We start from the raw sequence: 22,432 nt of genomic DNA on the forward strand, positions 1-22,432 counted from the left end.
TACTGCTCCAAAGATAATGCTTAGTAACCATTAGAAACTGTGAGCAGTTCTGCAGTTCCTATGAGAATGCCTGTAAAATGTGCTGGATTTTGAAGCAACGTTGAATGTATTCTTTCCTTCTCTTGCTGTATCTTCTAATAGTTTCAAAGAAGGTGTGGAGAAATCAACATCTTACTCTGACTGGCTAATAAATAATAGCATTGCTGAACTTGTAGCTTCCACGGGTCTCCCAGTGAATATCAGTGATGCCTATCAGGATCCTCGCTTTGATGCTGAAGTAAGATTTTCAGAAATGTGAATGTAACGTTGTATTTTTGGCATTGAAAATAATACAATACAGTTTTACAGTTACAAGGTACTGTAAAATTGAGTGTATCAGTTTTGAATTACTTTCTTTCCAGTATGTCCTTATTCAGGCCTGCTGGTATTGATGTGACTTTATATAGCAAACACATCACTGAATTAGCGTATGACTACAGGCAGTTACTGGCCTCTTGGTGATTCTTTTTTAGTTAATATTTAAGCAATACCTTCCATATCAAGTACTTTGAGATTTACACAAACTGATTTTCATTGCTGAAAATTCTGCTGTTGTTGTTAGCAATGTCATTGCTAGCTGTCAGAGTGACTGGGATTGTGCACATGGAGTGTAAACAACCAACATCTAAAGAGACAAATGTTGTTTGTGGTCTTACTTGGCCAACTACCCTCTTAATCTGGTATTTTGCACAAAACAAATGTACGCATTGGACTAGTTATTTCTCTGAGATGAATAATGCTCCTAGTAGATGTTTTGTATGAATCCTAAGGTATTCGTTCCAGTCACAGCTAGGAAGATAAAAATGTGTATACATATATATACGCACAGCACCTGAATAAATGTTAAAGGCATAGGGAAAGATGAAGCCTTCACTGCATTCTGTCCAGTGGAACAGTATTGCTATGGGAGACTTGGCCAGCAGTTTGGCTGCACATGAATCAGTGGACGGTCTTGGTCAGCAAGCTTACCAAATCATAACACTATAGTAAATGTGCCTAGAAGTATTTCATGCAAGAGTTTCCTTGGCTTCAGTTTTATTATGTATGTCATTATGGTTAGTAGTGCCCACATCAGAAGACTTTGTCAAAAAAGAAGAAAACTAAAAGGAGTCAGCGGTAAAAATGTTCAAAAAAAACCTGTGTTAATGCTAATTTATTCAGAATTTCCAGAAATACAATTAATGCCTGGGGTCTATTCCTTGCCAAAGAGATATGCTGAAATAAAGCATGCCAATCCTTGCTATGTTTGCAGTTGTACTTTCAGTATGTTATGTTCTGAATAATTCATTTGTCTTGTATTTGGTTTACGGTTAGTCCATTTGAAGTGCTGCACAATTTATATATAGAAAAAAAGAATCATTTGATACAAATGGCAGCGATTATTTTCTGTTGGTGGGTTCATGTGAAAGTTTTATTCTTAAATTTAATTGTTTCAATAGTTTATTTCTATGGAAAGTTAAGTGTAGTAAAAGAAGGGCATAATGGAAGCTCTCATTTCTACATTGTAGGCTGACCAGATCTCTGGCTTTCACATAAGATCTGTTCTCTGTGTTCCTATATGGAATAGCAGCCACCAAATAATTGGTAAGAACTTCCTCATAGCCACACCATTTCTGTGCTAAAGTAAATTGAATTCTGTTTTTTTAATTCTGTGTTCCTTTTCTTCTTTTTCCCAGCTGAATATTGTTAAGAAGTTACGGTACCTAGGATGCATGCTAAGTATCCAAGAAGGGATGTTTTGACTTGGATACTGTATGGACTTGTTCAGCTTTCCCATTGTGTCATTGTTAAGTTATACATGGTATTGAAATTTGAAAACAAACACGATGAAAACTGAAATGCTAACACTATTAGTGAAAAAAGTTTATGCCTTGATAGTTGTTTTTTTTTTTTGTGGGTCTGCCTTTTTGTGTATAACTCATGCAACTGTTTCTGCAATCCTGCCAGACAGTTTCCCTCTTTAACGATGAAATGCGCAGCTAGGGATGACTTACCAGAGAGACTGAGGCAGCTGTCAGGGTTGCCTGTGGCAGCAGTGTGTGCTGGATTAGGATGTGACAGGGTTTTATTGCCTGTTTGATAGGATGCTTCCCAACAATGATACACCTGCATTCTTACTGGCTTTTGGCTGAAAAAAGAAATAATATTTATAAATTAGTGCCGGTTTCCTCCAGCTTTCCCCAGAAGATTTCAAGTCAAAGCTGTATCAGTTTAGACTTGCAATATTTGCATCCCTGCGTGCTGTGGCAGTTGGTGAGAGCTGGAATCAGGATTGCTTTGAAGGTACTCAGTGCCATGCAGAATCTTTGAGCTTAATCAGTGAAGGTGTTGTGGGAAGTGAGCCTTTTATATATACGGCTCATTCTTTGTGGTGAATATTACCTGAGAAAAGTAGAAGGGAAACTCAATGCTCAGAAGCTGATAGTTCATATTGTTTGTCTAAGGGTAAGCTTAGCTAAATGAAGTAGAAATGGTTTGTTGCAATAGAACGCTGTTCAGCTAGAGCCAAGAGCTTTGAGTGCTTCCAGGTGGTTTAAGGAAACTGTTTTTTTCATTTTTCGATACATCTGTGGACCAGTCATGAGAAGGACAAAAAAAGGGTCTTACACACCCAGATGTTGTTAAATTAGCTGATACTTAGGAATGAAGGTCAGTTTTGGTAAATTATGTAACTTCAAATTGCTAGGACAACTAACTTGACTGTGTTTGAAATCCTTTCCGGAAGAGACGTTGAACCTTTTCTGAAAAGCACTGGTAGTCACTTTGTTTAGCTCCCCAATGTTATACTTACTTACAGAACAAAGACTAACAGCTGAAAGAAATAAGCAGTCCTGGAAAACAGACAGACCTCCACATATTGATGTCTGCTTATTGTTTTTCTTGATAAATATTTGCAATTTTGCTTTCCAGTTTTACAAATATATTTTAAATGTTACTATTGAATAAAGTGTTCTGCATTATTAATTTAGTGAATAAAGATTATAATTTATATTAACTCTTTCTAAAGGGGTAGCTCAAGTGTTGAACAGACTCGATGGGAAGCCCTTTGATGATGCTGACCAGCGACTGTTTGAGGTAAGAGACTTCAATCTTGTAGCAGAAACACACTTTTTCAGCAGGATTTGATATTTCTGGGTAATGTTCCTTCAGCCTACTTAAGGAAGGTGGGAAGAATATGTTATCTGTATTTGTGGTTAGTTCTCAGAAGCACTCAATAAAGCTGCATCCTGTCTGAAATAGCTCTTGCATCTGATCATTCTCATCTAATTAAGGCCAGTGACTTACATTCATTCTCAAGGTAACTGTATAAACATTCCTAGCACTTCTAGGCAATTTCTTTTCAGTTGTTAAGTCAGCATTCATCTTTATGTTTGTATTATAACAAAATGATAATTGATTTTCTTTTCTCTCTTCCCACCTTTCTCTCATTTTAGGCCTTTGTTATTTTCTGTGGTCTGGGCATCAACAACACAATTATGTATGACCAAGTGAAGAAATCCTGGGCAAAACAGTCTGTGGCTCTTGATGTATGTGTACTTCTTAATGAAACTTCTTTGTGATTCTTAAGTTACAAGTACAGAAAGCTACTGCTTCTGAATTTATTGTACTTAACATCATTTTTGAATCTACTTTTCTGCACCTTAGAGCACTGTTTTACAGAAATACTGAAGGGAAACTTCAGAATACACTTAGCTGTGGAGCTCATGCACAGCTTTACATAATTTTGAAATCCCATCTGATGTCCCTGATTGTTTTTTCTTTTTTTCTTTTTTCTTTTTTTTTTTTTTTTTGATTTGTGATTTGCTGTTTGTTTTCGCTTTAAGAGGGGACAGTGATGATAAGCTAGTTCATTGCAGATATAGGTGCAGGAATGAGTCTTGTCCATCATTAACTGGACATTTCTTAAAACTTGCTGTTTCTACAAAGCCTGTTGTCTTCCTTTTCTAGTGCTGTGAATGAGTAGTAGTGTGAACAGTAGATCAGTAGAAACTCTGCTGTGTTGTGTATCACAGCAAATACACGATGGTTTTCCAGCACACTGCCTGTCTACATAACATTCAGAGCAGTTAAATAGATAAAAAACTGATGTCTGTCTTCCTCCACTAACTTTGAGAGAATTTATTTTCCTGTGTTTTTCCCCCTTTCATGAAGAGCAAAACTTATCTGCTCCGGTAAAAATCTGCTCCAGACTCTAGAATGCAGAACATTTCAAAAAACAATAGCTTCTATAAGCTGATTCAACAATGAGGTTCTATTCTCTATTATATTCTGGAAATTCTAAACATAAGATAGTGGGGAAAAAATCAGAAGGATAAAGCTTTGAACTTTGAGAATAGCTTTAGAGATTTACATTATTCCTAACTGAATCAATAACTGAGCAAGGTTTGAATGAAATTTAATTTCTTTTTGAAGCGTTATGCTAGACTCATAATTTTTATAAGATTCCTTCAATGAAAAGAGTAGATTTGTATGATTTTAGTGTTATAATAAATTTCACATCTTGTAAAAAGAAAATGATCTAGGCATCCCTGATGTGAGCACACTGTGGAGCTCCTTCAAATTTACGCTGTATTCACCATTGTGATAAGAACCAAAACACCAGCATTAGTCTGAATGACGTAGAACAATTTCTAAGTTAAAACAAAAACCAAACCAGACTGGATTGCTAAGAAGGTAGCATTTTTTTTCTCCTTTCCTTTAGGGTTGAAGGTATTTGTCTTACGTACCAGGAATCAATCCCATAAAGCATGTAAACATGTTAAGTCTTTTAGAAAACATTCTAAGCATTAGTAGCATTTTGATTATTCTTATTTATGTGTTCATTTTGGAGGGAAAGTGAAAATCTTTGCTGCTCTGACCTGCTGCAAAGATTCCTTCTTTACATGTCACTGTCATTAATTACTACAAGCTCTCACCAACTGCAGTAATCTGTGCAACATAACAGCTTAGACTGAATACTCTTCCTGGCAAGAAAAAAGCAGTCGCAGGCATCACACTTAAATATATAGATATAAAAGTTAACATAGAAGTTTATTTACTACTGAAATACAGGAAATTTGAATTTCCTGCTTTATAATACAGCTTCTTTCTTGGATCTAAAAAGGACTCATAGCCATATAATTTTAATATACATAATAGATTTGATAAATGGCCACTATGCTTCACGAAAGAGCAATTCCCTCTATAAATGAATGACAACTCATAAGATATAGCAAAAAAATACTGTACAAAGGAAAGGTATATGTTGAAGGGCTGTGAATTAATTTCTCAGTAAGAGAATACCTTATTAATACGTATGCATTTAGCTAGGGTGACAATGAGTGACATTTCATGATGACATTGTTATATAAAATCAATTTGATTTATATTATTTAAAGATTCTTATCCAAATGCAGAGATAAAATTCTTGTAAGACTGACTAATAAATAGAAAACCAAGAAGTAAATAAATGCTGAGGAAAGATTGACTTTAAGGATTCAAGAATTCTGTATGATTGAAAAAAAAAAAATTTTGGAGAGCACAGTAAAAATCTACAGGAATATGAATACAGATGAAGGAGAAGCTTCTTTGTATTAAGTGTAATCTGTCATAAGCAGAAGACTTGTTTTTCCTAATTTTATAGATTTCTGAGAGAAACTACGTTGGGCAGGACATACTTTTTGAGGAAGGATATGATATATAGTTATGGAAAGTAAAACATGGGACAGAACAAGTAAATTAGCATTTGTAATTTAATCTGTCGTAGTACAGGGATTTCCTGCTACTGTAAAAGGCTGCGCCTTTAAAACTAATATGAGTAAATACATTTTGGGTTTATTGCCACAAGCTATTGCAAGCCAAGGGCATTTGTAAGAGTGTTTGGTTATTTGTATGAGTAGCAGAAACATTCGTATATGAAAGCAATTTTAAAATGAGGAGTCTGTATCAAAGCTTAAGTACATGAAGACTAGTTGTTGATGTGGGGTGAGGAGATTGTTGGTAGAAGTACTCTGGCTTTCCAAGCTCCCTGTGGACTGTTGCCTCTACCATGTGCAGGATGGCTTTTGTGCCCTCTGGAGTGATTGTTCAATGCTAGTATCTTCATATGAGTGTATAATGTATGCCATGTATGCATACTGTTAGGTTGTTACACTAGATATACGGTACTTTATGCATTATACTTGATGCTTTCTTCTACACAACAGAAATGAAAAGAATGTCAGGAGTAGCATAGAGGTGCTAATTTGCATGCAGTGATGTGCCATTAGCAGAGGCATTAAAGCTCTTCAGTGTAGCAAATGGCGTTATTTAATGTCTATAAATCTACAGTTATTTTTACACTAAATTCTTTCTGTTTTAATTGCAGAATTCCAGGATAACAGTGTAGGAGCACTTATAAAATTACTTACTATCCATGTTTCCTGATAAAATTACCTAAAATATAAATGCCACATGATAACCTGCAACTAATAATTATATGTTGATATTCAGAACTGAATTATCAAGCATACGTATTAATTAAATTTGTTTTTAAAATCATTGATTAGACTGCAGTACAGAGCCCTATTATTTCTTGTTGATTCTACAAAAGTGTTTCTTTTTTTCTGAGGCAGGTTTTATCTTATCATGCAACGTGTTCAAAGGCAGAAGTTGATAAATTTAAGGTAAGGATTTAAGTTTTTAATTCTTTCTAAATATAACAGTAAATTAAAATGCATGCGGATTAAAGTTTTATTTTCTATCAGAAGTAGAAATAATAATCAGCAATATGTCATGGAAGGATGTATTATGCGTTAGGCTGTCAGACAGAGAAAGCGGAAAATAAAATCTTTAACATGATGAAGAGATGCAGCGATAGGTGCACAGAAGCAAAATATCATGGTGCCATCCCTGGCTACTGGAATTATATATCAGTATGGGTTTGGTGGCCTCCTTAGCAAGAACAACCACGGGGAAGTCATACCACAGTGACAGCAAAGGAAGAAACTAGAGAAAATGGGGAAAACATTAGGCTTTGCTTATAGTGTGGAAGCTTTCTTGTATTTACTAATGAAGTAGAGGATTCACAGTCAAGATTGTGAATAGTCTCAGAAGGATGGATATAAAGGTAAGAAATCCTCTTCCAACTTCTTGAAATGCCCTGGGCAAAAGCGTAAAGCAGTGCATGCTGAAATTAGCACTACTAGGGATCAATAATTATTCATTCATGCCAAATTCTGCCTTGCCAAGGAGTAGAGGGGAGGGGAAATTGTAGCCTTGCTCTTTCAGTGCTGCCGGCACTCCAGAGCTGTTTTTATGTTATGCTTTGCCCTCTTCTGCTTGAGATAACCTTAGGGAAACTTGGTGGCCTTTCTTTGTCTGCAGCAGGTCTGTGATGTAGAAAGTTTAGCAGTGCTGTCTGAGAAGCTCCTGTGGCAGATATCAGCATTAGTCTTCTGTACACAATGTACATCTGGAGGCTGTGGCAAGGTCTGGGCTGTTGCAAAAGATGATTGCATCTCCTGGTGTGACTTCCAGGTGTCTGTCTGACCAGCACTTGGTGGCTGCTTTACAACTTGTCTTGCTAGCCACAGCTTCTCTGTACTGTGGAGGTGGTTGTGATGAAAGCTGTGAGTGACTTAGCAGAACAGGCACTAGTGAGTTACCTGGGCTGTGAAAGGCAGCATTTGGTAGCTCATTAATCATCTTTTACAGCCCAAATGAAAGCCATGTCTTAATACTGCAACAGTAGCTGGTGACAAGGTAAAATAATCTTTTACATAATATCGTAGATTTTAGTGCAGTTGCCCACACCTTTCTTAGATGAAGTTTAGATTACTGGAAGCAAGTTACTTAAGATCACTGCTGCCATCAGAAAGTACTTCAGCGTGCTTAGTAAGTTGTACTTTGACTTACAGAACACCAAGCTCTGCACAAGAGATAAGTGAGAGAAAAAGATGAAGGACTATAAATGTTTCATGGTATCTTTGGTATTTTAATTTACCTTAGAATAACAACATGTAATACAGCTTTTGCCAAGATTCAGCAAATATTTGCTGAATTCCAGAGAGTCTTTCTTCTTGATTGTCAACAGTTCTCCATACTGATATATGTAGCTGAAATAAAGGCTCACTGTTAATTTTTTTTTATTTTTAACTTAGATGTTAGTGTGAGGAGGTGTCCTCATTAATAGATTTGCTAGTTTCCAAATAAGGAATATGTTTCATTATCTATTTACCTTGAAGACATAAAACTATTCATTTAATTGCAAATGATAAGGTAAAAGAAATGAAAAGTGTTTTTTAGAAAGCACAATATCTATATTTTTAAATAAATGATAGAGATGAGAAAATAAGGACCATAATAGAGTAATGCCTAAAGTAAGATGACATTTTTTTCAGAGGAATATTTCTCTTCTATATCTATTTGTCTTGCTTTCAATTCCCCAAAAATATCAGTGCTGGGTAGTGTTTGTAGTGTCTTACATCAATGATCTTAGAGTGAGAGAGAGAAGACCAGCTTGCCTTATGGGTTCTCAACAAAGAGCTTATCCCTGGAGAGAGCCATCCATCTATGGGATAAAATTACTCCCGTCTTCCCTCTTGCAGAGTTCTGGCAGCTGATCTTCCTGCCAACATCTCCTGGGGCATCCTACCTACCTAGAAATCTGTTCTTTATCATTGTTTGTGATATTGTTATATTTTGTGTAAGCCCTTTGTTATTTGAGGGTCATCTTGCAGACTTTACTATCTAGTAAACCATTCCTCCCTTTGGAAGTGTTTGGGGCTTAAGTGTCTCTGTTCCTTTCACTGATTTATTGGCATATGTCAGTGAAAATGTCTGTTATGATTTACCTGATGTTCCTGTTCAATCAGAACAGGAGCAACGCCCTTGATAGAAACATGTAAATGAGAATAATGCCAGTAGATCGCTTCTGGCTTTTACAGAAGCACCTTTCTTCAGCACTTTGAATGGGAAAATATGTGGAGTACCATTGGTTGTGGTGCTGGACAATACAAGGAGAAGTTTACAGTTTCGGATGATGAAAAATGAGGGTAAGATAACTGACCGTGAAGTGCAATTGGACTGTTTCATATCAGGTGTCAACAACTGTCTGAAAGCAATAGTGGCAGCATCAATTCATATTGAATTGTTTTTGCACGTTTTTTAAGGGATTCCAATTCTGATGTTACTAGAATGTAAGTTTCATTGTAAAAATCTGAAAGCAGAGTTCAAAAATGCTTGTATGAGTAGAAAATGTTCCATTAGTGAATGGAGGTATTTTTCTCAGAAGAGAAAATTACGTGAATCATTATTCTAAAAATTCATGTCATCAGTCCTTTTCAGTATTTGCATTAAAGCTTTTGGGATTTGTTAGCATTGACGCTAGCAGGCACGCGATACTCAGGAGGCACAGGGCGGATGTGCAGCTCGGAGGCAGTGTGGTGCAGCTCTGCTGACCTCGAGGAGATGCCTGAGGGTTCTGCTGCCAGTGCCTAGGGTGAGTGAGATGGAAGGAGGGAGCATACTCATCACCTGGTGAGCTCCTTTCAGCGATGAGAGGGGGTCTTAGCCCTCAAGACAGATGCAAACGCTGGTTCTTAGATCTAGGTTCAGAACCTGAGCAAGCCTTTAGTTTCTGTAGGTGATGGTCTGACCCTGGGGAAGTTTGCCATTGATTTCAGCAGACTGAAGATATTGCTGCTTTCAGCTAAGTTTGGCATATGTAAAGCTGCATAGTGGTCTTCCCACTCTCTATCCATTTATTCATGACAGTCTTTTGCACTGTGTTTTCTGATAGAACAAGGTCTCTGGCAAAAAAAAGTTAAAAGTTAAGCTTCAGTCCTTTTTTTCATGCCCACTTAAAGTGAATTTTAAATAAAACTTTGAGTAGATATGCAAGATAAAATCGGTGCGTTTTCCTGAAAATAGTTAAGTTTTTAAAATGACAAAAAAACCATGAAAAACTTAATTGACAGAGTTTCAAAAACAACCTATTGAATCAGAATTAATTATTAATCAATTAATTGCAGCATGCCTACCATTAGACCTGTATGTGGAATATGCACTGTACTACCAGGTTATATGAAAGAGGATTTGCATCTTGAGGTGTACGAATTAAGTTAAAATGTATGTAGGCTGCTGTGGGAGTAATGCCTCCTATTTATCTCCACAGAAATTACAACAGATACAAAGAGCACAAGAACACTATTTTATAGAGCAAATTCTTAGATGCAAATCACTATTTTTCAACATAGTCACCACCATTAGCTATGTGTTTTCACCAGAGATGAACAAGAACCTGCATGCTGTGCTTGGAAAAATCTGCACCAGCAGAGGTCACCCACTGTTGCTACCACTGAAATGCACCACCCACCACCTCTCTGTACTCACATCCACTGTTGGTCTCCATAAATGTTCAGCAAGTATTGATGAAGGTCAGTGGGTGCCATTTGTTCAGTGACACACCTTTACTGCATCCATGTTTCCATGTCAGACACCATTTTGTCAGACTGTCCTGCTGTCATCTGTTCCAAGGCAACAAAACAATAATAATAATAATTAATAGGAAGGTTCAACCTCTACTGCCATACCCCCCACACCTTTCTCATGTTATGGGCCAACAAAATAAAAGAGGAGGCAGTACTTTTGGGCACACTGCACATCTGAGAAGACTGAAGTCTTAAACCTGATTTGTAACTATATGTCTCATCATTACTATCAGATAGTGGCACTAAATTCAAAAAATGAATTTTGGTGAGATAAATTCAAGTAAAACACCAGTGAATCATAACTATATCAACATTGCTTTTTATTCTTTGAGAAGCTAGATATATATATAATTTTAAAATCTGTGGCAGCTGAACATCCTCTTATATTTTAAACTTTAAAAAAGATGTTATTTTCATTATGTTCTATTGTTAGTGTTTAAATAAAAGCACTTGTAATATTGGAATAGAAAATCTAAGATTAATGAGGTCTGATTAATCTAAGATTGATGATATCCTATAGCATTGTTCTTCAGCGCCAGGTTTCTTCTCATTGAAATGCAGGCTCTCCGAGCCTAAAAATAGTCACCTTTTAGACAAATATAGAAAGCCAAGATACGTGAGTAACGAATGCAGAGTTGTGTCCAGGGCGGGATATTTATAGCAGGAGTTACTGCCTTCTGAGACAGAAGTGAACAAGTCCTGTGACTTAGCAAGCAGTCTCACAAACACAAATCACTTTTAAATTTAATATAGTTTCCAAAGAGAATATGTAAACACTGTCCTATTATGGGTAATATACAAGAAGCTATTTTTAAAAAGCTAACCTAATTATGCAGCTGTGAATGGTATAAGCCAAATCAATATTTAATGACTACGATGCATTATTTATAGCCCTGTGAGAGATTCCCTTTTTTAGGTCAAACAGCACATGGGAGATCTGCACAACAGAAAATAATGTATCACCTGCTTTACAGAGGCTTCGATTCAAAATGCAGCATTAATAACAATCCCTGTATTTCTCAACTCCGTAGCCTGAGGTGTAGCTAGCTAAGACTTACCTTCACAAAGGGAGGCTTTTGTGTCTGTCTCAAAAATAGGTACTAATAGAGTAAAAAATGAAGAGAGTTGAACCAAAATGGGAAACAACTTTTAGGTCTGTTATTTTTTATGATATTGTAAACAACTGAATGAATGAAAAATGTCTGGTTTCCATGAGTTTGGTACTGGGAGATGCACTAAATGTATGAGAGGAAGTGAATTTGGTATTCATGTCATATGCTGTTACAATTTTTATACCCCCCTTAAAAATGGAACAGTGGCAGCAGCTCAACGGAAAATATAATTTTATATATCTATTTTATCTCCAAACTCTGTAAGGATGGGGAATGCTTTCCTAGGCTATACTATTCTCTGCTGTGTCATCATCTTTCAACTTAGAACTATGCTAATTACTTTTATATCATGGTAATTAAATCATTTGTAATATTTTATGAAAATTACATTATTCTTACTTGGCAAATGAATTTCAGAAAGACAAGCTGCCTTTTGTTTTGGACCAGTTACAAACTTCTCCTAGTGTGTAAATGTGTAGCTGGAAGATGAGGTTTCCCACACTTGGCTGGGTAGGTAACACTTTGGATCTGCCCAGTAAAGTGGATTCAACAAGGGGTCACAGACTTGTAATGTCTGCAGAAGAGTTGTAGCAAGCCATGGTCTCAGCTGTGAATATGGTGAAGCACATGGAGCTCTTCAGAGCCCCACACTACTCAGTAAGTGTATGAAATTATTCACATATTTAAGTATTTTTAAGGTTGCTCACCAAGACTAGTCAAACAGACTTGGACTACTCTTTGGTGTGGCAGGAGGGATTGGACTGACACAGAGCTGTTCCCCATTGCTTTTCTAGTGGCTCAGGTCCCGTTCTGCATAGCGGCAAAAGGTAAAATAAGGAGAAAGCTGGGGGGGCAGCAGGACTGAAGTGTTACTATCAAGCTGTATACCTTCCTCTTTGGGAAATACATGTGTGCAAGATGTAAAGCACTGATAATTTTTTCTTGCTTTTCCACATGTACATCTGATGTAAGACAAGACCTAGAGCATAGTGTTGAGAGCTTTAAAATTCATGAAATGAGATCTTTATTGTATTACATGATTTTGTACCCTTCTACACGTGCCTATGTCTTCAGTTGTCATGGAAACAAGAAGGCAGAAATGCACTGAAAATTATTACAAGTAAATAATGATTAAATATAAAATACTGCTTTTTAATTCTGGTTTCTGAAATGTGAAGCTCTCATCTGTTGGCATAGAGCTAATGCTCTGTCATCCAGAGATATGTAAAATTGGAAAATGGTTTTAAATTTGAGGGAAGAGAGGAAATGGAAAGGCATGGTAAAGAGTAGTGAAAGGCTGCTTGTGATCTTCTCTCATACAGTTTTTAGGTTAAAGAGCATCTAATGAAATTCTTGGGATACAGATTTCAATCTTTCTAAAACATGGTTAAATTGGGACCTATAACCATAGATCTTAATGTTTTGTTGTTGTTTGAAAAAAAAAAATAACAGAAGGAAAAGGCAAATGAGGGCTGATGTACGAAGGCAGATGCCTCTGGCTCAGGCAGTCTCTGAGGTGCATCTTGCTGAAGCTGGAAGGAGCACCCTATGTCCATCACTCTGAGTTAAGGAGCAGGCCTTAGAAGGAATGTTAGTCTGACACAGTACTGCCCTTGTTATGTTATTAACCAGTGCCTTCCATCAATGCTCTTTGAAGAGGGAAAAGAAAAAACCCTGCTTTTTTTACACTGCTATGTCACCCAGAAGAGATGTTGCCCTCTATGTTTATGCTGCAGAGGAATCTCTGAAACTGCACATATAGTCTGATGGAAACCCCTGAGTCTACTGAATTACTGTGCTGTTTTGTTGTTTCGTTGTTGTTTTTTAAGTAAGAAGTGTTTCCTTCCCTTCCAGTGTCTGAAAATGTTTCCCAATTGCTCTATGAAGCTGCTCTTCAGCTCTCTACAATGCCAGGGCCTGTGGCTCTCAAGTGCATTTCTTACAATGCAACAGTTCCTCCCAGAATGAAACCTGGTTCAGTATGATAGGGTTTAACGAAGACAAAGCATAGGAAGGAACAATCTTACAGTTTATTGAGGAAAAACCTGAGCTATTTTTAATATGTTCCACGAGAGATATGAAATACAACAATATCTCTGTTTAAATATTTCAACACTTCTGCCTTATGATTAGAAATAACTGTATTGCATTTCTATTATGAGCCTGTGCAAAGCTGGTTTACTTTTGAGCACAGGAAATCAGTAAATCCTGGTTTTAAAAAGTTTTCTCAAGAGAAAAACCACCATTAATTTCAGAGAGTTGAGGCAAAAGTTAAAAATCTGTGGCCTGGAGTCTAGATGAAGCCCACAGTTTAATCATATAGCCATTCCAACACGTTACATCATGTTAGTTTGAGGTAGCACAGGTCACTGAATGAACTTAAGAAGTAAGAGTCTTCCTTTGGCAAAGAATAGGTTCTGGTCTGCAGATTAAGTCAGGGCAAAAGGAGTCATCCAGGTGCCAGTAAGAAACTTTGTAGAAATATTATTTGAATATGTACATGATTTTTTTAAATTCTTAAATGTGTCCTATACAGAATAATTTCTGCATATACTTATACTGTAGGTTAAAGAGAGAGAGGTTTAAAGGCTAGGATTAAGGAAAAAAAAAAAGTGAAAAATCAATGTTGATGTTCTGACTGCAGAGTAAAGGCACAGTAATTAGAAATACATGTAATGAGTACTTCTGAGGTCAGCTTCCCCACAGTGGTACTGCAGCTTAAGTATCCTCGCTAAAGACTTTGACAAATAATAAACCTCTATCACTGGAAATAAATAAATAAATAATATTCATGATTAAAACTGGTCCTTGTACCATGTTGCTTTAAAAAAAAAAAAAAAACAAAAAAAACTGAAATATATTTCAATTGGTTTAGATTATAATAGAGCTCCAGGAATTTCTGCTGTTTTCTAATATTCTCCTATAGTATTAAAAGTCATTCGGAGTATATTAAAATAATATTTACTGCCTTTAATAGCAGCTGTTTTTCAGTTTCTTAGTAATTACACACACTAATACAATGGTACTTCAACAGAAAATTTTAACAGAAGAGTGAATAATAGAAGAGTTATTAATTTACCCATACTTTAAAAAAAAAAAAAGAGAAAGAAAGGTATGCTACTCCTTTGCTGCTCAACTAGTATATTTGCTATGTACATGGGAAGTTTCTAATTTGTTGCATCTGTTTTCATATCCAAAGCTACAATTGGTCCAGGACTTGAGAATGTTTAGATTAAAAAAAAAAAAAAAGAAAAAAGAAAAATATATTATTGGTGACGTAGCATTGTTCCCAGCTGAAGGTGAAATGATTCATTTTCTAACAGACCTGCTGTCAGACAGAAGGACTGACTGATCAGCCATTGTACTCTACAAAAATCTCAATGGGAAAACTTTTGACAAATAAGTACTATTCAACATTGCTCCAGTATTTAGCCAACAACCATGCAAGAGGTGATAAGGCGTAGAATACCTTTAAAGCGTCCTGCAAGGCTGAGGAGTGTGAGGAGTGTTTGAAGAATGTTTGTGTGTTTTTTTTTTTTTAATCAACAGTTGTCAAGTAATAAAATAGTATGCATGAGTCCATGGTAGCCTTGGGAATTTATATTTATATTATATTTCAAACAGGAGGAGTATCAGTCAAAGATTCATATACTTAATTTGTATTGGAGAAATTAGAAGTACTATTGAAAGATGGTACTTTCAGAGCTCCTCACTGTGGGTTTGTTGTAGTTCTTTCCCTGTCAGTCAGGAGTGAGTTATTCCCCACATCCCATGTGGAGGAAAGAATTTGTCAAAGAAATACAGAAAAACAGAATAATCTTCTACAATCAAAAGCATTATTTAACCAGCCTGAATTTGTTCTATAGACCCAGGAGACTTTAATATATAGGTGGGTATTCTCTGGTTAAAAAATCAAGTTGTTTTTCACCATTTGGATAGAAATTTTATGTCTGTCATTAATATTATCAACTTCAATTTTAAACAAGTTCCTTAATAGCAGTATTAATTCTAAAATCAGGAAGAAATCTTTCCTTTTGTCCCCCAGTATGCATTCTACATGGGGACAAAATACTTTTCTTTGTTTATTTCTGTATACCAGGTTCTGGCTGCAAGCAGCTGTTTGTCATAAACGTTCACTGGTATTGATTTTAAATTATTAATGGTAGCACCTCTATAGGTTTAAAAAAAAAAAAAAAAAAAACTACAAAAGGAAACATAAATATCCCTTAAAGAAAGGAGCTAGGGCCTTTAAAAGGCCCTTTCACCCTGTCAACCAGCTCACAGTAAAGGTAGAACCTTTTTTATAATTAAAGCCCAAACAAGAGAGGAATGGAAAATAGCTGGAAACGTTTTTCTGAGATGAATCTGTTTGGCCACTGGGTGCCATCATTGCTCCACTTTAAGGCTGAGCACTTAGCAGGATTTCTGTTAGGTGGTAAAATCCTGAAAAAGGTAATCCCAGTCCAATTTCACAATATCATAACCTTTGAGCGTGTGGGCGTACTGGACCATGTTAGCAGAATGGACAGCATGTCCTTTTGGCACGGTCACAGAGAGACTTGGCAGAAGTATCATGATGGGTTCAGCCATGTTATTTTCACAGTCTCATACCTAGTGCTTTTATTGTGTGTTCCTCCATCAGCTGGTGCAGGATGAGGCACTGCTGGGAGACCTGCTCCTGTGTGGGAGTGTGCAAACGGCTCTGCTCCTGTGCCGTATTAAATAAGGTTCTGGGGTTTTTGAAAGGAAAAAAATTGCATGGATACACAGTTGCTTTCTGAACAGGTTTATATTTGGGGTGTATGGGAATGTGTCATCCAGACAAAATTATGGATAGCATGTATTATGTAAAGCAGTTATTGTAGTTATTGTAGCAGACTACAACCTTGTTGGTGTTATTAAATTGTTCCAATATCTGTGTGAGGGATTCCTGAATTGTTTTAGTCACAGAAGTCTCTTGTTTTAGTCTGGGCAAAATCCCAGATGGAGTACATGTGTTTTCTTCCACAGAAATTGATGTTGGTAACTCTGCATTTTTAGCCTATTTTGTTGAAAGTGTAAACACTTTAAATGTATGAGAAATAGACTCTAGCACTTCTTTTTCCTGGTCCAACTGCATGGAAAATGTGCAGATTGCACCCCAGGCAAAACCAGGAAACTGAATATTTTATGAGGCCGTTTCTATGAAGTGTTCAATCTTCTTTTGCTTTGCAACAAGATATACCCAGGATTGAGTGCATGCAAAGCAGCTGAAAACGTCAGGTATCAGTGTTATCCAGCACATTTTTGTTTCGCCTGTACATACAGCATCCTTTTTGAGATGCTAAAATGTGGTATAACAAATGCTGCTTTCCGTGCTGCCGTGCACAGAACTGTGCTGATAAGGAAAGGCTGTAAGCAGCATTAAGACTGCAGTATTACAGCAGGTAGTGGCAGGACCTGAACTGTGGATAGCATCTGGCCCAGGTCACATGGCAGAGACTCTGGTGCAGTGCAGCAAAGCGGCCCCATAGGGGCCCACATTCAGCTCCTTGCCTGGCTCATTTCTCACTTGTCTGCACCTTAACAGCTTCTCTGAGTCAGTGATGGCTCAGGTATTAGGTGCACTCTACAGCTTTCTACAGTCCTCAGTGTCCCTGAAAGTCATGCAGACAGACCTTGTCACCAGGGTTCACTCTTCCTGTGGTTGCTGCTACAGCCCCTCCACAGCACTTTCTAAGCATGCAATGTGAGTATATTCAAAACCTTAATTTGGCAGATCTAAGGTACCTAGGAGAAAAGAAGCGGTAATAGCCATCAAATATCTTACTACCATGTTAGGGCTGGATAATTGTATTTATAAAACCTTCAATACGAACTCTATGAACAACACAAAACAAGTTTGAACAAGGCTGTCTTTCAGTCTTCCATCTCAAAATAGCAGCAAATGAAGGTCAACTGTTAAGAAAATTTATAAAGCTAGTAAGATCTAGGTAGTAAATAAGGACCTAAATACAAGATTTAAGCTCTGATTATTTATTTTTGTTGAAAAAGCAGGATCTATAAATTTTGTATTTTCTCAGCAGTAATGTTATGGTGAGGTGGTGGGTCACATGTAAAGCAGAGCTCTCTGCTGCTCTGCAGGATGGGTGTGGGGGGAATGTATGTTGGCTCAAAGAGTGGGAACTGGACTGACCCTATTGAGGACTTTTGAGCAGTCCTGAGTGTGCCTAGGGAGTGACTTATGGATCCAGAGTAGGAAAGGTGGATTTATTTTTTTTTTTTTAACTTGCAATCAAAACTTGATGAAAACTAAGGAGAAAAAGATAAAACATATTTTAAGAACTATCGCCGTAGGGTTCTCAATAGATTTCTCTGTAAATGTACATTTTAAATTTGTTGGTATTTTCAACATTATTTACTGTCTGCCTAGCAGTAGCGTGCTATAGCTGTCACTCTAGCAGACCTGAAATAGGACTTTCTCCTCAGCAATTTAGTAGCCCTCTCATATATTTTGCATAAGTTTCTCCACCAATCACTGCTCTGCCAGCCTGATTTGTCACAGGTGCTTACAAAGAGAACATCAGTGGCCAGCAGGAACACCATCCAGTGTCACTGCTGAGTGCTCGGGCAGCACTCCCATAGCCCCATGGCAATGGCCTGTGAGCAGAGCTCCTGCAGGTTGTGTCAGGGAGTGGTGAGTGCTGCCAGAATACACTGGGACAGGAAAAACAGTGAAATACAAGTTCATGTGCTATTATGGTACCAGAAAGGAGTTTGTTTCTTTATTTTATTGGTGGTGTTTTTTTTTTCTCTCTCTTCTTGGCAATGCCTTCACTTCTTCCTCTCTCGAAAGCTCATATGTGTCCTGCTTAGAATTGCAGGGCACAATTTGGGCTGTTTGCCACCAGAAGAGCTGGTTCCTCCCTGCTTCTTCACATTACTCTGTGAGAAGAACCCTGACCCTGTTCCTTTCACTTCTAATCAGGTTGTTCCTCTTCTGAGCCTTCAAGGAAGAAGCCAGAGCCTTCCTTCCCCTTCCTAGGTCTTCTTGTGAAGAAGGCTGCCTTTCAGTCCCTCTTTCCTTACTCTCCCAAATTTATAGGCATGAGGGGATCAGTCCTCATTACCCATTCTGCTCTTCATGAGAGCAACAAAGCTGACTCTGCCTACCCAAACCAAATGGGACTGTTGTGGGAAATGGCAGCCTTGCATGCCTGACACTTATTTTGTATCACAGAGAAATATTTGCCCTAGGTTTGCTGCTTGCATTTGTTTAAAATTCTGGGACTGAGACTGAATAGTCTCTTTTGTATAAGCTTCTCATCTGCACCAGTGGTCATAAAAAGTAGACAGTTGCTAGCCTGTAGTATGTGACTCACTGGCTATTTCCTAATCACCATAAGCCAAGAGGACGTGAACACTCCCCTGTGCGCCTCGGGAGATCATTGTGTACAATGTGCATGCCCTGTAAAACTCCAGTCCTGGGCCGCTGTGGTTATGTACTTTGGCCTTAAGAATAATAGATACTCAGACCATTAATTGTTTCTATTTTATGTCTCTGATCTTTTAAAATAGAATTTTCTTGTTGCTTTTATAGACTGCTATATATTTTGTTTCTATGTACTAAGAAACAACTTTAATGCCGTGGATTGATTTTTAGCAAAATAAATAATGTATTTTGTATCGTTTCCATTTCAGTTTTTAAAAACTTTAAATGTAATATTTTTATCTTTGTGGAACTTTTTATTCCTTTTGAAGGGTCTTGGTTTCAGAAAGTGGCACGTTCAGGCAGGATTGACTGAACGCTAAAAATACTTCCAGGTTTTCAGATGTAGTTCTGGGTTTGTCTTTGAAAACAGCAAGTGAAGTGCTGTAATGACATTTCTTCATTTGCCTTTTTAAAAATGAAAGTATAAGACAGCCTCCTTTCAGGCATAATGCCATTATACCAAAACCAAAAGGTAAATAGCATATTTTTGTCATGACTGCAATGTGTAATAATGAAAACATTTGCCAAATGCTATATTTGTTAGTAATATTATTTAATGGCTACTTTTCTTGTTTTAGTAGAAGGAGCAGAATTAATAGCTTTCTTAACGCCAAGAGGTTTCTCTTCTAATTAAAGCAAATAGCAGTATTCACCTCAGAAGTAGTTACACATGATTTGACCACTTACAAAACATAACATTTGAAACAAGGCCAAATGCAGCTTTCTTGGTTCCACAACTTGTTTAAATTGCACACCACCCTGTTAATTTGCCAGTTGAAAAGAAAGCAGTGTATACCACATATCTATGCTTCATCTGCAGATTTTAAAGCTGGATGCAAGAATAGCATTATTCTCAGTTTACAAATGTGAGATTTTGACATAACACAATGACTCTTTCAAGTAAAGGGCTCAGACACCCTCTGTGGGATTTGGGGCAGAGCTTGAGTGTTTGCTTTCACTATTGCAACCCACTGCTTATCTGTGGGTTACTCTGAAAGATCTTAAAATCTGTAAATGCCGTTTGAGGGACTTTTGCTGTCTTTTACATCTGAGCAGTTGTTGGATAAAAAATTCACAGCAACCAGTGCACAAAAGATGGGAATCCTGTAGATCTGGTGGTGGCAAAATGTGTGCATAGGAGTACAACTTTTCCTTGTATCATGCTTTCATCCACCTGCCTTCAGGTGGGACCAAAACGCTACTACTGTTTCACTCCAGTCTCTGGTTTCATCCACTCAAGTATTGCTTCCTACAGTGCCCTCATTCAGGGAATCAAAATTTGATGAAAGTTTTTGAAGAGCAGGTGAAATATTACTTTTTTGACCCTGCTTGAGTATGGGGCTAGACTGACTGGTCTTAAGAAATATTCTCCAACGAAAATGGCTCCGTGGCTCCATGTGATCTTACTGCAGAAGGCAGCAGTGATAGTCGTATTAAAAAAAAATCATTAACATTGAAGTCCACAGGAGCATGCATACACATGCTTTAAATCTGTTCCACACCCACTTCCCTTTACTGTAAATATTATAAACTCCCATTTAAATGCTGCTGTCCTGCTCCTGCTGGGCTGGTTATTGGAAAAGAAGTGCTGATTCAGCACCGTGAAGGGCAGCCAGTTGCAGCCTGCAGTAACAGATGGAGGCCTTTAAATCTGGGTTGCTCTGGGCATTCAAACATTGCTGAGCTGAAGCATTTGATTCTTGCCCTTTGGAGAGAGTAAGAAATGTGTCAGACTGGAGCATGACAGGCTTTGGTCCTCCGTGGATGTGAATATTTTCAGGATTTGTCCACTACTGCTAATAGCTGACAATAAAGATACGTTTTTTAAAAAGCCTGCAGATATAAATATAAGCAAGTATTTTTAGGGGCCTTTATACATGAAAAGAACCCTTTGGAAATAAAAAATCTGTGCCATCTGAAATTATTGTCTTCACTATGGCTGCATAGAAGATAAAGTGAGAGATGAAGAAGGCATACTTAAATATTCTCCACTTGAATGCTTTCTGCACAGTTTTTGAAGATCCACCTTCAAGCTTTTTTCAGTTTCTAATCTTTGAGTGTCACACTGCAGAGATACTTAAAAGGGCCTCAAGTCTGACTTCATCACATTATCAAATATGGAATATATGATTGCTAAGAATATGCTGTTAAAAGAATTAGTACAAAATCATCTGTTGTGCAAATCATATTTTATCCTGTGTTCTCAGTGCCAAATGGATCAAAATCTGGCTTTTTGTATATTATATGTAATGCTGAATGAATTTTCTACAATTATACCCTTCAGGTATCTTCTGTGTGAGAAAATCCTCAAGCTGCCAGTTGGTCTGTGATGACCTCTGATAATCAAACTACCAAATTGCCCTCTCTCCATCACTTATCAGACTTGTCTTATAATCAAGTTTTGCTACAGAAGATTGCTAATTATCCAAACTGCCATTTCATATTTGTCCCTGAGGTTATATAGTTTTTTCTCTACAAAGAGCTGTCTCCCACTATGCATTTTTCACGATGGCAAAGTGTGACTGGACTGCTGGTCTCTGCTGAAAGAACATCTGAGTAGCTGGAATGAGAAGAGGGAACTTCACTGCCTTTCCTTTTTCCCATTTCAAGTGATTGTTCTTGTATTATTTATAATACAAATTGATTTAAAGTTAATTTCTCTTTCTTAGTGGCATTAATGAATATAATCAGTCATTTAATGGTATGTTTTGCATATACTTTCTCAACAGCAGCATTGGCCATTAGGAAGGTACTAGGGTGGTATATGACAGAAGTTGAAAGCAGGATTAAAAGGAAAGCAATTTGCAGTAACATTAACCAAGCTGAATATAATACCTATATCTCATTCAGGAAACAGGCTCTGTAAGAGCAGCAGAATTTTCCCCTTTTGCTTGTGTTGATTGATTTCTGCTGCTTGCAAGTGCCTCATTCAGCCCTTACAGCAAGAACATTGTAAAATGCTGTGTGTGTGTGTGTGCATATTATATTGCATTTTTCTGATGTATGTATACACACACGTACGTACTGTCTATGTACGTACTAGGCATACATACAGACTAGGAATGAATACTTCATTGTTGTCTAGTTCTGTGCTACCAATATAAAGAAATTATACAGCATATGCTATATGCATGCTTCCAAAACTGTGAAATACTTGTGTTCAGCAGCACTAAGGTGTAAGCACCAGATAACAGCTTTTATTTGAAGAATTTTAGCTCTCAGTGTTTCCCTAAAACTTTGCCTCTTTAGTTTCCTAAAGTTTTCTTTCTTTCTTAGCTTTTGTTTATCCATAGCAGCACAGAGGCTTATTATTACTGAACAAGAACCACAGGCTGTCTTTGATTGTGGCCAGGATTGGG

General features: G+C 37.2%; 1 protein-coding gene and 1 long non-coding RNA gene across 3 annotated transcripts in view; one reads left to right on the top strand and one right to left on the bottom strand.

Annotated features, from left to right (window-relative positions):
- The window catches only part of PDE11A (phosphodiesterase 11A), a 127,832-nt gene that overhangs the window by 61,434 nt on the left and 43,966 nt on the right, over positions 1-22,432 (top strand). For both annotated transcript variants that reach the window (XM_085228128.1, XM_085228127.1), the window contains exons 6-10: positions 142-277; positions 1,548-1,623; positions 3,047-3,114; positions 3,474-3,566; positions 6,633-6,683. In XM_085228128.1, the coding sequence (XP_085084254.1) occupies positions 142-277; positions 1,548-1,623; positions 3,047-3,114; positions 3,474-3,566; positions 6,633-6,683 (424 nt within the window). The remainder of the gene's footprint in view (positions 1-141; positions 278-1,547; positions 1,624-3,046; positions 3,115-3,473; positions 3,567-6,632; positions 6,684-22,432) is intronic.
- Positions 1-22,432, bottom strand: part of LOC146543967 (uncharacterized) — a 119,023-nt gene that overhangs the window by 43,280 nt on the left and 53,311 nt on the right. The window contains exons 3-4 of the long non-coding RNA XR_014884364.1: positions 10,393-10,526; positions 2,034-2,167 (exon numbers count right to left, since the gene is read on the bottom strand). This is a non-coding gene — a long non-coding RNA (uncharacterized LOC146543967). The remainder of the gene's footprint in view (positions 1-2,033; positions 2,168-10,392; positions 10,527-22,432) is intronic.

This window comes from Meleagris gallopavo, chromosome 7 (genome assembly GCF_905368555.1).
Source record: "Meleagris gallopavo chromosome 7, MGAL_WU_HG_1.1, whole genome shotgun sequence".
NCBI lineage: Eukaryota > Metazoa > Chordata > Aves > Galliformes > Phasianidae > Meleagris > Meleagris gallopavo.